Genomic DNA, 16,475 nt, shown 5'->3' with positions numbered 1-16,475 from the left:
CGAAAATGCCAGGAGCAAGCCGCGCCAATCAATTTCACTAACGTCCCCGCGAGGAATCGCGCGCGGACGCCCGCTGAAAAAACGGACAGACAATCCCGGCTGCGGAATAGAATCCACGAGCTTGAAGACTCGCAGACAACGTCGGATCCAACGTCGGATTCCTCTTTTCTTCGCTCTCATCTTCGATCAACCATCTTCCTCTCCCTATCGATCATTCCATTCCCATTCTTATACCTCGCCCCTTTCCCCTCCTCCAACGCGTGTCTCCTATACGCACACACGCGTATGCAGAGAATCTCTTCTCTGGCCGAGCGAGATGCACGGCCTCTTTTCACGCTTTTCCTCGCGCAATCAACGGTATAAATACGCAACGCCTTATTCCAAGGGACGGCGAAGAATCTCGTGGCGCGATCTCATTCACTCGCGAGCTCGTTTCCGCGGAATCGCGGGCGCGAAAATGATCCTCCGGCCGAGGAGGACGCGCCCCCCTTTTCAACCCTTTCCAACGAATCGCACAACCTTTCCGTCCCTTCTCCCACCAAAATCCATCCACCCTGTTTACCCACCGCCTCTATAACTACCCTCTTTGAGATATTTGAACGAAAGAAATCTCGAGAGGAGAAAAGAAGAAGAAGAAAAAAAAAAAAAAAGAAAAAAGAAACCAACTGCAGGAAGTCGACGACGAGGAAGAAATTGAAAAGAGAGGAATGGTGGAGCGTAACGAGGCGAACGAAGTGGAAGGGCCGTCCTTTCGCGGAGAAATTGAGAGCGAAATGGAGGGAGGGAGAGGAGGAGGAGGAGGACGAAACGAGATGGAAATGGCGGTGGGATCGAGATGAGGAAGATAAGACAAGAAGAGAGTTGTGTAACCGGAAGAAACGTCCCGGGGAGATCGCGACGTTTCAGAGATCGCCCCGAGGCCCTCCGATTCGCGCGGATTGAAGGGAGGAGAGCGGAGGGAAGGGGGGTGGAACGGTACTCGTTCGGGACGTGCATATTCTTCGGGCACGGCCACAAGACGCTACGTGCTTCGGAAGGAAATGTCTGTCTGGAGGACGTGCCGCGGTTGCCCGAGAGACACTTGCACGAGCGTGGATTTCTCGTGGAGCGAGTAAACGCGCGCTTCGAATGAGTGGCCCTGTTGAGAAGTCTGACGTCTGAATTATTGGTTCCCTGCCATTTTTTTCCTTTTTCTTTTAAACGTTTCGTGCTCGAGAAACGGCGGATCTAACTTTGCGAAAAGAGACTCGAAAACTTGAAATTTCGGCACAACTTATTAACTTTGATACGCATTGTAGAGATTATAGTGTTACATATATCGATATTACTCGTTTCTTGCTTCGAGTGAGAACAAAATCATCAGCTAAGAAATCTCAAACTGGAGAGGAAAGGTTTCACAAAAACCTTGCTCACATTCCTCTTAACGCACCAAAAAGATCCTTCCACGACGTCCTCCCATTCACCTTCCTCAATTATCCCCCGTAGACTTATCATCCCTCTCCCGAAATCTCGTTGCGCATCCTCCCCCATTTCCATTCTCTCGCATTCCAAAACTACTTCCCCAAAAACTTCTTCTCTCCTCTTTGCTCATCAAGTATTCGCGCGGCAGATAAGGAGACGAGCGTATGGCGCGTTTCACAATTATCTCACTCTTGTTCTTCCACCCCTTCGCATCCGGCCTCCGTTCACAAAGACTCCGGTAATTCCATTATGCAAGCCATCGAATTACAAACTGTATCGCGGCCGTGAGGGTAGTCCAGACAGACCCTCCCTCCCCTCCAGACGCTCGCGATCAGCTGCTAACGATACCAAAAATGAAATTAACGTTCGAGCGTGGTGGCGGGAGACAAGGGAGGAGGATCGAAGCTAATCTCGTCTGGGTGTAGCTATCTCGATATCCTTGACGTAAATAGATTACCGTGGCGACGTTAGGTGACGTCCGCTTTAACTCGCGAGACAGGGAGGCGGCGGCCATCCCTGCCCTCCTCCGTCTGCGGAGGGAAATCTATATGCAGGGGGCGCGTGCTGGAAGACGCGTGGCAAGACAGTGGCGGCGGTGCCGGAAGAAGGAAGTGGCAGACGTGGTAGTAGACGGAGGAAGAAAAAAAAAGAAAAAAGAGGAAAAGAAAGAAAAGAGAAGTGAAGCGAGGAAACGAGGATGTAAAAAAAGAAAAGGAGAAAAGTAGGAGGAAGAGAGGGTAGTAGGAAAGAGATAGAGGGGGTGGATAGAATTGCACGGGACACTGATAAGGGGAAGAAACACGGAAGGAAAGAACTGGCACGCTTTGACAGCCGGTAAATTAAAGTATATTTCCGCGACGGTAGAAGAAGGCAGATGTGCCGCTTGGTACACGTGGTAATCCGGCCGAGATGAAAGGTAGACTCGAAAGAGGGAATTTTTTATGAACGGGATCGGTATGCCGGCCGATGGGAAGGGAGTGGAGGGAGCGAGGGGAGGATGGTTGGAAAATGGTGTCCACTTGGGGTGCAAGGGACATCGAGGAAGAGAGAAAGAGTAAAAGAAGTTGTCAGAATCAGACGAGAAGGAGGAGTTCGGGCTACCTGGCTTATCTGATCGGTACACGAAACGAATCGATGAAACAGGTACTCACGGAGATCCCTCTCTTAACAACTTTCCCGAAAGAAATCGAATCGAAACGTTGCCTCCCTCCCCGTTCGAATCGACCTGTCAACCTGTGTCTCGATACACCGCGATGGAAAAAACATTTCCAGTGGTACGTTGGTTCGCCGATTACCGAGTCGAGAAACTCGAATAATCGTTCCTTTCGATCCTCCTGACCACTTTCGTGTCACATCCTACTTTCTTGCAAAATAATCCACTTCTTTCATCCCATCCCAGAGAAGACTGATTCTCGAAAGGGGAGAAAGAAAACCTCGAGAGGGAAGATGCCAACCGGAATATTTCCTATTTTCCTGCGAGCGGTCTGCTCGTAAAAGGAAGGAGCGGGGAAAGGAGAGGAACGCACGTTAATGCGGAAAACGCGGCCTTTTTCCTTATCCTTCGCGACGAGGGGGGAAACGTAACGAGCCGGACGCATCCTCGAGAAGATACATAACGCGGGCGGTTACAAGACGACAGAAAGGAATGCGAGTATAAAGGGAGCAAGGATAGTCGAGCAAAAAAGGTTCGCTACTGATTTTACAAAGGCACGAGAGAACCGTTTCAGGGGTCTCTGAGGGGGGGCCCGATCAGTATTCAACCGAAGGCCCCGGCGGCCAGGGTCACGCGACGAGTTGGACGTACACGAGATTTGCCGGAGGGGGTTCCTCGACGGTGTACAGGATATGCCTGCGCCTGGTAAACTGACCCTACGTGCTCTGGCTCCTTTATACGTCATTCCCATTTCCGATCCGCTCGTCCATGGGAATTTCGATCGGCACGGGCGCAATTTATTCCCAACCTTTTGCTCGTCCTTGCTCCTCCGTTGCCATCAACTTCCTTCGGGAAAGATTCCTCCCTGTGTTCTCTTTCAGCTCATTACGACCGTCTTGGAACCACGTGTGCTGCTCTGGGTCTCGATCGATCCTCGCCAGACGTGATGCCAATCCTCGAGAGTCGAATAGGAGACAAAACGTGGAAGAGAAGCGAAAATTTTGTTAAGTTATCCGTCTTGTTTTACTTGTTATCTTTATATTGCATCTGGTAACACTTGTTGTACCGTTTGGGATAATTAAGTTTTGGATAAGAGTGAATTTACGCAAAGTGTGTGACCGTGTTGCAGAAAATTATTAGACGGGCGAGCGAGCTCTTAAATCTCCTCCTCGAATACTATTTTTCAACGGCTCGCGTGTTGGTTCCTTATTAAGATCGGGTAATGCTGAAGCCATCCAACGAGCTGTTTACAAGCGGAGCGGTTTTGGGAGGAGATGGAGAGAGGAAGAGAGTCACTTTTGATATGAAGTGTTTCAACGTGCATTGCGCGGAGGGCTTTCTATACACACCTCGAGAAAATGACGTTTACCCGCGGGAAACGTACACACGCGAACGCCCAAGGATGGAAGATCTGGGCGTTGTTGCCGAGCCACCAGACGCCAACACGTCTTCCTGCCCTGTCGCGTTCCTGGCGAACGCTTTACGCTCGATATATTCCAAACAGATTAGGGGAACGCGCTGAATCGAAGCAAATTTACTTTTTTCCCGGAAATTAGAAAGGGATAAATTAAATAATTGGAGGAATTAGAGAAGCGAGGAAGGAGAGAAGAGATTCCTCTGTTCTCGTTGAAATTCATTTTTATAACGTTAGATATCAGAGAACTTGATTAAACAAAGAAAATGATTATTCCATTCTTTTTTTCTCTAGAATTTGAATTTCAACGTATTACACGTGCCACGTATATCACACGTTTATCGTTCTTCGTCATTTCGATCGATTTGTTGACGCGAATTTCGGTTTGCGTTACTCCGAAATTTCCAATTCGCATATTTGTTTCCATCTCGCTGGATTATCGAGCACAATGCCCCATCCAAACATAATAAATAAGTACACCTCTGTCCATCTCTCATAGAAACACACGCGCGCGTAAAACGCGCTCTAATCTCCACGATCTAGCCGAATCTCGCCCCATAACCATCATCCTCGACCAAGAACAGCCTTCAAACAGCCCGACCGCTTCCTCCCCGCATCGCCACCCCCGTCACGAGCGACCGACACTCTTCGTGCTTAATTCGTGTTATTCGCCATCTCCCCTTTCCTTCCACCGGCAAAGGCTCGTCCTCATTGTTCGCCCTCGGTTATCTTTTCGTTCCAGATCGACAGTCGCGACTCAGATAAGGCCAACCGACTGACACGAATAGCGGAAAGATGCAGTCGGTCGCCCTTTTCTCCAATTCCTCCCCCACCCCTCTATTCTCCATTATGCCTGCGTGCACTTTTCACCCCTTCGCGAACGAAAGGAGCTCGCTCTCTCGTTTTTTTTCACAGATACCCGCTGCTCCTTTCACGTTGGATTCCTGGCAGCAAGCGGAGTGAGAGTGGCCAGGGAAAACACACCGGTGTTTAAGAAAAGCGAGAGAGAAAAAAAGGGGTGGAAGGTTGCGCGACAAGGTTCCGTGTTTTGTACTTCGTGTTTCCTGCGAGGATCGAGGAGGGGAGAGCCGGAAAATGAATGTCAGCCACGAGCACCGCTCCTTGCCTTCATTCCAGGCAGATTCCATTCATTTACTTTCCATCCCCTGTCCCCCTTTCCACCCTATTCCGCACTCTTTTTATCGCGCGCTTCCGTGTTACGCGTGTCCCTTCGAATGGAAGCTTGTTTCGAACCATCGAGGAATTCCAGTCGATTGAGACCGGGTTTTCCTGATGGATAATAAGGGGAGCTTGGTTATGGCGCTTCCCCTTTTCCGGAGATAATTTTTTTTCGAGGGTTGTGTAAGTCGAGTCAATGAGCGATGAACGAAAGAGATTTTTTTTTTTTTCAAATTGAATTTCTCTTTCTTAAGTGCAACGAAGTTTAGAAAGAAATAACGGTCCAGTAGTTATTAAAATTTGTTTCATAAATATTTCTTGCCCGAGATTAAGAATTTTCATGCGATTATTAGTGTTTGCAAGTATGTAGGACGAGGCGAGATTATTGGAAAATTAATTGCAATTACGTTTTGTATTTATATCATTCGATTATCGTTTCAATCAGATTTGGCTTTTGTGTTATTAGATTTCCTATTATATTTGTTGTTATTTGATTTCGTACCAGTTTATTCCGGAAATAATTATCAAATATAATAATTAATAATTCTGGAAATTTATCCATTATTTCGATAGAATTTAGATTCGATTGCATCAACGTGTAATTGTTAACTTATTCAGCGATCAGTACAATAATTTCTAAATGTTCAATTTTTCGCAAAATATCTTGGTGCATTCATGCAAAAATATATATCTTCTACGTTATAATTCGCAAATTTACATTTGATGTTACACAATTTCAAACGTCAAACCAAGAAGATATCAAAGTTAATTGAAAAAAAGTTTAACAAATCCATAGAAAAATCCATAGAAAAATCCATAGACTTCACGGTCTATCAAAATTCAATTCCTTCTAATTTTAATTCCTCTTCCTCCTCAAACCCACCTCAACACACCAAGATATCCAAAATATCACGTTCGAATAATCGAACGAATCCTCATTCAATCTCCAAAAATAAAAATTCGCCACCAATTATTCAATTCAATCCGAACCACTTTAACGCTTCCTTCCCACCAATGCTCCTATATACTTAACGTAAACGTACTACAAACTCTGAAAGCGATCGAGTAAGGGTTAGCGACCCTCCTCGTCTCTCATGGAAATCGGATAAACCGGTATCGAAGGAAAAGTATTTACATATCCGGCGTCTCGCGAGCGTTTCAGCCCATCAGAGCCAGGCTTTCCGCTTAAAAACGCTCGCCTGCACGCTCTCCAAGTCGAGTTTCGGCTCGCCGTCAGTCAGCTCAGATAAGCCGATTAACCGATCTCTTAAGCCGCCTCTTCTCGTGTCCCTGTTCGAGATTCTTCACCCGCAGGTGGAAGCATCTCGACTCTCTCGAAAAACCGTGAGTCCTCGCCGTGAGTCACCGGCAGGATTTCGATCTCGTTTCGAACCTACGCGTCCACATTCCTCCACGATGCATCGCCTTTGTCAACGCGTTAATCGGCCAAGTAGATCTACGACACATCCCCGTCGAGAGTCGCTCCACCGAGTTTCGGAGATTAAATGTTCGATGATTATCTTCTTATCGTGGGCTACCGCTTTCGCGTTTGGAAGAGTTGCTCTCACGATGATGATACGTTCCTTGAATACGCGTTGAGAAATTTGAGTCGAGCCATCTCACAGGGATCGAACACTCGCAAAAATTGCTCGGTGAATATAATATTCAGTAAGAAGAAATATCCCATCTCGATGATCGAATCGTATAAACGTCACGGTGGATGTTGAAATAGCGGGCGAATTCTAATTGGGATCTCGAGATACGTATACACATGGGGGAAGATGCTTCGAGGAGATACGAAATCCGCTCGAAATTCAGCGAAATTCCGGTTGTTTCCATCGTAGGATCGGCAAGTGCGACGTAAAATCCATTTTTCTGTCCAGCGGGGGTGGTTCGATCGTGCGGTTCCCGTTTTACGAGAGTCTGCCTCGGACACCGGGCTTTTACAGGCGCGACGGGCCGCGATTGTAAATGATAAGGTTTTCGTGGAAAAATTTACGGTACGACGAGCCTCGTCGATCGTTAGAGATTAACTCGAAAATTCCGCGAGGAAGAGAGAGAAAAGAAAAAAAAAGGAACGAATTTATTAGTTCCATTCTCTCGAGAATGGATCGAAGAGAACGAGTTCGAAAACGTTGATCTAAGAATCAATTATTTTTCTGCCGGTTGCCTCGCTGCTGATTACTTTCGTTGCCTCCAGCTTTTACTTTAAATTGTTCCAGCCTAACACGAATGGCTGGTAAAGTTGCAGCACGAAAACGTATTATACGTTTCGTCGAACTTTGTAAATATACCGTAACGAATAACGGAGAACAGTGCATCGGAGCGGATCACCTTTGGGCCATTGGGCTGAAATTGGAGAGGAGGAACATTGTAGCCTTCTGATTATAATCCCAACGTGAGGTTTAATTATAAATTTTAATAATCCCATTGTAAACGATGATTAGAATTTCTTTGGCGATAAGTGCTCTGCTCTGGTTTTTGCTTGATTGCTTTCCATTAGTCCTTTCCATTATTCGTGTTTCAAGTTTTAGAGTGAAAATTTTACTTTTCTGATTAATTTGCCTTCTAAATAGGATATTTTGCAAAATTTGTATCGTCCGTGGTTAGTTAACAAAAGTTGGGTTGAACAAATGACGAATTATGTATCTTCGATTCGATTGCCTTTTAATGCGCATAATACACAAAAAAGAATAAAGAAGATTTCATAGGATCGACGAAACAGTTAGGATTAACAAAGCACAAGTGATTCACGGTAAGGAGAAAGGGTAGGCACGTGAATGCTTTCTCCCTTGTTCGCTAAACAGCATCGTCCTTTTGTCCACGATCACTGTCCATGACTTAGGGGAGGATTTCGTTTGATCCTCGCCATTAACATTTGTATAACGTTATAACTGTGTTACATCCGCAACAGCAACGTGCTTCTTGTACTGCGATAAACTTTGAGAGCCGTGCAACGTTTCGACATCTCAAGCACGTATCGCTGCTTTTGATGATTCTCATCATTGTTCGAGATAACGGAGGAAATGCGAATTGGAAATTCTTTCCCAATCCATGTATCTATTTGTTCCATTTTCGGGAGAAAAAAATACTCTTTCGTATTTTACTTTTTCATCTTCATTGTTTGAAACAGACGAATTTCTCATACGCTTCTCGAATAAATAATATTTCATTTGTCGAACTTGTTCTATTTTTGGAAAGAATCGTACCAGTTTTCCATTAACCCCTTCAGTTTTTCATAGTCAGTGTACGCAGAACGAACAGATCGATTTCTGAGCGTATTATAAATAAATAAGAATATTTCTCGCCGTTCGTAAAAAAAGAGAAAAAAAATAAAAGCGATTTTAAAAGAATAATTTCGACAGAAAAATAATACTGTCTGTTCCTTCTAATAATCTTCACCATCGAATCTTTCATATCTTCGATTTTATTTTTGCAACATAAATCGTCCAATCGTCGAGAGTTTCCCCGACTCGACTCCCCTCTATAACCAGCTCTCCACCCTCGACTTAATCGTCCATTAACCCCTGTCACTTCGTCACCTTCGAGCGAGTTTCTCCACCGCTGGTTAGAATTCTCGAATTTCATACACCGTACTCGCTTCACCCCTTCGATTTCCCGTCCGCTCGATGAAAAATGTCACGGCAGCCAAGCGTACCACGGCCCCGTCGTCCATTTATGGGACCGTGAACGAGCTTTTGGGACCCCGGAAGTAGTACCACGATTGGATAACCAGATAGTTTTATCACTTCTCCATTTACTTCCCTTCCCTTTCGTTGTTCGTCTTTCTCGTGGAGGATCGCGTTTTCATCCCCTTGCGCTGAATGACGGTAAATGGGGAAGGGTCGGTATTTCTCGATTCGACGAGATTTTCGCGAATTTCGTGGCTTAGAAATGGTTAGAGTTGAAAGGATAGGGTTAATTTAATTCGTTTCTCTATGAGAGATTTACAATCTCGGGAGAGGATATCTTTTTCTCCTCGTCGAAATGCGTGGAATTTTAGAGCAGACGATGAGATTCGATGTTTCTCGAGGACTCGTAGCACGCCGAGTTGGTTAACGCGGTTTTCTCCAGGGGATGAAAGTTTAACATCTTCCATTTCGCGGTTTTAAAATGCGTGGAGTCAAGGCGGTTAATTTAAGCTACGTGGAGAGATTTGAAACTTTTTATGTGTTGATTATATAAATTATATATATAGTTAGGAGTAGTAGTTACACATCCTCCTCTATAACATTTCTCTTATAGATAAAACGAGCCGATAAGAGAGAGAGTAACTTCGATGTATCAATTTTCCTTCCCGGGAAAAGATTCCCCCTCCCGAGTATCTTAACTCGAACAAACTTTTGATCGTATTCCAATTCCTCTTCCAGATCCTCTTTTTCAATGATATATCACTCGGACAAATAGAATAGATTCCTATCCATCCATTACACGTGTAAAACTGCCTACGTCGAGGGAAAAAACACCCCCTTCGCTTACACCTATCTCCACCTAAATACCTAATAAATAACACGCGGGAAAAAAAAAAAAGAAAGAAAGAAAATACGGTTACCATATCAATATCAATGGTCCCTCTTCTCTCCTTTCTTCTTCTTCTTCTTCTCCTTTTTTTCCCTCCCATCAAAACTCCGAAAAACACTTTATCGATTCCCAAACTACATTCCCCCTCCCCCTGGACTGGATGTCCCATCGGTTCCAGATTCCAGCCACGAAGAACTCTGAGAAAAGTCGCTGAGGCAAGCGTCGGATCCTACGATTTCATCCCCTTCCCCTCGCATAAAGCGAGAGCCCCTGTGCAGGGGTGGAAAAATCGTCTTACTTTTGACACTGAAAAATATAGTTCTCGGATATATGCGCCGTCAGAGGGCGAGGCGAGGCGAGGTCGGGATCCACTTATCATAAGGGGGAAAGGGGACGAGTGTCGGTCGAGTGGGTCGGCGAGAGGAGGGCAGGATACGCGTCGTACTCGTGTCATCGTCATCGGTATTCTTGACCGACATTTATGAAGCGATTAAGGGATGCGGAGGGATGCGACACGAAAACGAAGGGAGTCGTTACGAAGAGACGTATATATAAATCGTTTATTCGCTGAGAGGAGAATACGAATGAATTTATAAAGAGAGAAAAATGGATCTAACAAAAATTTCGATTTTAAAAGAAATTTGTAAGTAATAATAAGGAACGATCTTTCCGAGGGAGGGAAATTTGTTTAAGGAGGTAAAATCGTTGAAAGAAAATCACGCTAGTTATTTGTACGCGATCGATATCTTTACAGCTGGTTTTTATCGGTTCTTTCAATCGAAAATCTTAATCGAGATCAATTCAATTCTTGGACAGAAGGGAATCGTTTTACTTTCTCTCCTTATCCAAATTTTACAATCCATATGTACGGCGTATAAATTTGTAATGTATCGATTCTCTCTGGAATTAATTATATTTTTACATAGGTGGTTTAAAACCACCACCGATTCCATCATTGTCATCGAAAAACAATTTATATCCATATTTTCTTAGGAGAAAATAGGAAAATAAAAAATGCCTCTTCCCCCAGTTAAAACTTCAATCTTCACTCCATCCAAATTCGACAACCCCTCCCCTTTTTCTCGGAATCCACTAATTCCAAAATACAACACGAATATTGTCCACGCAACGTACGTTTGTACTACACGTGGCAGTGACAATTGGCGACGATCGGTATCCGTGACCGACATTTACAAGGCGATTAGGGGATGCGGAGAGGGTGCATACAAAGACGGGGTCGACAGGGGTTCCGGATGACAATCGTTGTTACGAAGAAGCCCTTCGCGCCGTCGAGATTACCGTCGAACAGGCGGAAATGGCGCTGATGGAGGGACTTGACTTTGTCAACTGGAGCGCGAGGAAGAGCTTCCTCCTGTTGCTGCCGCCATTGTTACGTAAATACGTAATACAGCTGGTACGGTTGAATTGCTTGCTTTATTAAAGTTCGGTTCGTCGGGATTAATCGACGAATCCCTGTCTCTTCGCGGTGTCGCTTTTGTATATGGAATTCGTTTGCATTGCGATGGATCGAAATGAAAATTAGCAAAAGATGAAGCAAGGTTTTTATTTTTTTCTAACGGCGATTAGAATTTTTTTTCAAATTAGAAATTTAGTTTAGATCGATCAGATTTCGTTTCCTTCGATTTAATATTAAGTCAAAACTGTTAATAAAATTAATATTGATCTCTCTGTACAATTCTCAATTCTATTCGAAAATAATATTCTTCGAGAAGAATTATTCGCCATCAAATCCGCACAAAACTTTCGTTTCCTCCTCCCTCCCCGCTGCAACTTCGATTACGAATCTCCGATTAAAATAGAATTTCGGAAGAAGTTTAATTCTCCTAAATCCTTTCCCAACCTTGCACCAATCTGAAATCGGTTAAATCGTTAAGAAAGAAAGGAACCGCGGGTCGCGGTTTCCGGGAGACAGATTCATTTTCGTCGAGGTTAGATAACAAATAAATACCCTCCTATTCTTCCATTTTCCTTCGCTTCTCCATCGCCGGTATCTTTAATCAGATTTAGAAGAGAGAAAGAGAAAGAGACAGAAAACCGGTTCACCCACGATATAATCGCGCTTTCGTTAAACACACAGCCCGACCTCCTATCTTCTCCTACGAGACGAGCAATTACGATTGTTTCGAGTCACGGGCCCTCCGATATTTGCCTCGCCTATCCGTGACCCTGCAAATTGCTACGTGGCGGCGAGATGATAAAAGAAAATCTCTGGCGCCCCATAGGCCGCAATTAACGTTGTTGATTAAATTAATTTAACCAAATTACAGACGCGATGATTCCTTGATGATCTTTCGCGTTTAAGCGGTGACAAATGTCGCGTTATCATTTCGTATCTCGCGCTGTAATAATTCCGCGAATTGCTCTGCTTGATGGGAAAACGATGTGGTTAATTAAACCGTTATTAATTAAATTAATCGAATTACAGGGGGAAGGAAATTTCGCGGCCCAAATTGAGCCTCCCTTTGCGTCTGCCTTTCGTTCGAGCATCGACACACAAATATTATTAATTCGCAAGTCGAATCGATCAAATTTTGAAGCAATTCTTTCCCGCATCGCGTTATCTTTCCTCGCACGAGTTAATAGTTTCTTCTCCAAAATAAAATAAAATATTCTCTCCATTATTCCTATTCTAATCCAACAATCATCGCCCGAGTATGTTTCCTCCTTAACTTAATTACTTCCATCATCGCATCACAACAAACCAGCATAAGGAAATTTACGATTCCTACGTATATCCCTACAACTGCCCGAATCTCGCCCGATCGACCAATTACACCGAAAAACAGTTCCAGTTCTTGGTTCCTCTCGAGGATGATATCTCGAGCTCGATCTCCACCAAAAAAAGAGAGAGAGAAAAACAAAAAATCTTTCTACGGTGGCGCACGATTTCCAGAGGCGGCTCCTCGTATCGCGCCAACCAATCGACCGGTTATATTTTCAGTCGGTGGCCGTTCTTCGAAAAGAAGAGCGAGGGGCGAGGAGTCCGGTAGCGGGACACGCATGCATCGAACTGGCGGCGGGACAACGCGCAACGTGAATTCCTCGTTAATTGAGATGCCAAGCAAGGACTCACCCTTTAACCGGGACCCCAACGATAAATTCCTCCTTCTCCGTGTTATCTCTTGTCCACGTATCTCTTCATCCAGATTCGAGGGGAGGGGGACGGAGGGGTGAAATGCCGTAAGAGAATGACTCTTCCACCGCATTATACACCTTATGGGCTACCTCTTCTCGGTAGTAATATCACTGTATAATTACAACTTCTGCGGTTACGAGCAGGCCGCCCATTTTTCTTATCTTTCCAACGGCCGTGACCGGCCGCAGGACCGCTTCCTTCTCACTTGTAGCGAACATAATAAGCTTCTATTCCGGCTCCCTTTATCTGATGCACCGCACACTTATACGGAGAGGAGTAGTTCGAGCCACGAAGACGCTCCGCGCTATTTTCCTTATTGGCAAACCCCCTCCTTCCCGAGGAAAAGGAATCGATGGTGGTGGTGGCTCTCTTTTTCGAATTTTCCCGGTACTGGATTCTGGAAAAAAGGGAAGTTTGTTAGATTAGATTTTGGACTCGTTTCGAGATCGTTGGAAATATTAATATCATATGATATTTTTTTTTTAAGAACCGTGTCACGAATTATTCTTGAATGTACAAATTTACGTTATATTTTCGAAGGTAATAGGATTGTAAAATTATGCGAAATTCGTTAGATGACGTTGGAGGCAGCAAGTCGAACGATACTCGTGATTTGGAATGACATGGTTTATCGAAATATCGGATCGAGGAAAGAATCAGAGACGATATTGGACCGTCTGATAATTCATTCGATTTTTTTTTTGTAATAATGCTTAGCTGTTTATAAATTCGTGTTATTTTCGTTGCGACAAAACGGACGATTTATGCGTCTCTGGCGTGCCACTGTCGAACATTTTCCCACGGTGAACGTAACGTTACTTGTCACCTGAATATGCACGCACGCACACGCCCTCCTCTTTTCTATTTCTCCCTTTTTTTATTTTCCCCATTCATCGTCCAGGGGCCAATTGGATTTTTCCTCGAGCTGTGTGCCACGCATCGAAATTTCGTCGCACGGCGAAAATGTAAAATGTAAAATGCGAATGTTAATGTTCACTCGTTCGAAAGCTAAGATTAAAAGCGAAGGATTAAAATATTATTATTAAAACTTTACAAGAAATTATACGTTTTGCACGAGATGAATTTGATTTCGATTTATATCTGTAATTTAATATTTCGTCGTAATTTTTGACTCTGATCTGTAAATATATTTTATTACCCGGCAAACTTTGTAACGAATAAACTTAATACGTGACTTTTGATGATTTTGATGATGGGAAATTTAAATTGGCAAATATAGACACGATCAAAATACACGAGATTTTGATGGATAAATTTATTAAATCAATTTTGTTTAATATGTTACAAACCCCAAAAGATCAAACAAATCCAATCCACTAAAATCGTGTAATAAGATAGAAAATACTTTTCGTTTCAATCTCAATTTGCGATCGATCGTTTCTTTTCGACTGGAAGAAATTTCAATTCGACGAAATTGGATTCGATCGACAAGAATAGCAATAGCACCTATCGCGACCTAAATCAATCGACGTGTCAAAGTTCATTCACGAGGCGAATTATGGAAGCAGCATTATGGATAAATAATCGCCGCATCGACGATTGTTCCCGAATCATAAATGGAATCGTAAATACGAAATTTGAAATGGCGCGTGTAAAGCTTCGATCCCTAGTTTTCGATCTATCTAATTGCGCTTAGAATTTGCCCGCTAGGAAATTAGCAAATAATTTTGAACCGGATATCACTTCTAGATCGTTATCTACGATATCACGTTGTATACATTGCAATCGAGAATTTCGTCGAAGCGATTTCGATGCACGATGATTAATATCCAAACCATTTTGCATATAATTATTTACCGACCAATAATATTAATTGACAAGTTGCGAGATATGTATGTATAGATCGTATGTATCGATTCGACGATGTGTTGACTTTTGGGACCTTATTACGCACATGACGGTATTTAATGGATCTAGACATCGATATCTAGCTATCGATCGATATCTATTATAACTTTACTTTTATTTCGTTCACAAATTTTGTGGATTAATAGTCACGATACTTTCGATCTTTCAGACACGACACAGCTTCTTCCTGTTTCGAATCGATATTCCCAATGTAACGCGGGCTTTCTTTTCTCTAAAAATCTTGCAGCCACGACTTTAAATTCAATGTTCCACGCTTTGACACAATTTCTTTCTTTTCCTCTTTCAAGAAAGAAAAAGAATCGATTATAGTTCCAATTTATTTATACGATCTGAAAAATATTCGCCGATAATCGTGAGATTATAGTAGTAGGCATCGATATAAGTAACAAGATAACGGAATAACAAGTTGTTCGGGCAAGTGAAGTTCCTAAATACACCCTAAAATGGGAAACGAGAGCGTTGAAACTCGTGGAATTCGTGGTTCGCGAATAAAATAAGCGGAACTGCGAGTAACTGCGAATCTCGAAATATGCGGCTACCAAGGGAAACGCCGCGGGCTTCCGGTTACCGAGCGGCAATTAGTCGGTATTATTAAAAGGAAAAAATGTATTCACCCCCTCCCCCTCCCTTAGCCGGTTCCAAGGACGTCTGGCGAGCGTTTCGCTAAATTGTTTCGCATTCTTGGCCGTCGTTAATAGAATTATCCGAGTTTCGACGCGAAAATTCTGCAGACGGCGAATGAATTAAGAGACCGGAAGGGAGGGAGGGTTGGAGGGAAGAAAATGGGTATGGAACAACGAAAACGAATCCATTTTCATGCTCTTCTTCCCCTTTTTTGGGATCGATCGAGTTACGGCCTGTGGAAAATGGCCGAGTAATTGCGAACGTAATATCGTGGTGGTGGTTGTAAATTTCCCAAAAATCGCGGCCAGCCTCTGGTTAATTAAAAGATCGGTTTGATCGGAACCAAGGTGAGCAGCAGATCCCATTTGGGTTTCATCGAATCTCGTCGACGATTGCTTTTAGTTATATCTGTTTACAGGTTGATCGTTTTCTTTTTTTCTTTTTTTCTTTCTCTGAAAATCACGTTGAATTTCCACTGTTTCTTATTCTTCAAATTCTGTTTCGATGGAAACTTATTTCGAATTCTTTTAAATTACGTGATGTCAATTTCAAAACGTTGAAAGATCTTTGAACTTTCAGCATTTCTCACTCTTCTATCTTGTTATATATTCCTTAATTTTTTCCTTTTTTTTCTTGTATTTCATCATGAAAGTATCACCAAAAGTTCTTATTCCCATAATAAAAATCTACCTGGTTATGGTTAATAATTAACCATTTTTTTCACGTTTTCATAGTTTCTAAAAAACAAAGCAACACGAGTTAACCTAAATATCAAGTTGCATATACGAAGTAAAAGCGATAGAAAGTTGGCAGACGACTGGCAGGATGGTGCAATCCTACGAGTTTTCCTCGTCAAAAACAGTCGGCCATGGCATAGCTATCAGCATCCTTAATGTCGAAACTTTTCGCGCTGGCAGCGTTATCTGCGCCAAATAAACGAATTTACCCGGAGTTAACCGCGATAATAAAGTTCCTCCTCCTCTTTGTCCCCCTTCTTTTTCCTCCCTTTCCGCTCTTTTGTTTCTCCTCCTCCTTCTCTTCCTCTTTCTACCCCGTGAGACGACGTGACGACAGGG

General features: G+C 43.5%; 1 protein-coding gene across 3 annotated transcripts in view; it reads right to left on the bottom strand.

The window, feature by feature from the left end:
- Positions 1 to 16,475, bottom strand: part of LOC122710409 — a 209,238-nt gene that overhangs the window by 73,244 nt on the left and 119,519 nt on the right. For all 3 annotated transcript variants that reach the window (XR_006345925.1, XM_043928249.1, XM_043928252.1), the window contains exon 4: positions 12,823 to 13,282. Coding sequence is in view for 2 of the 3 variants with exons in the window: in XM_043928249.1 (XP_043784184.1) it covers positions 13,087 to 13,282 (196 nt within the window). In the remaining variant the exon portion in view is untranslated. The remainder of the gene's footprint in view (positions 1 to 12,822; positions 13,283 to 16,475) is intronic.

Source organism: Apis laboriosa, unplaced genomic scaffold (genome assembly GCF_014066325.1).
Source record: "Apis laboriosa isolate Shangri-la unplaced genomic scaffold, ASM1406632v1 scaffold14686_cov152, whole genome shotgun sequence".
NCBI lineage: Eukaryota > Metazoa > Arthropoda > Insecta > Hymenoptera > Apidae > Apis > Apis laboriosa.
The sequence above is the reverse complement of the archived record's forward strand: the minus strand, read 5'-3'. Positions and strand labels throughout refer to the sequence as shown.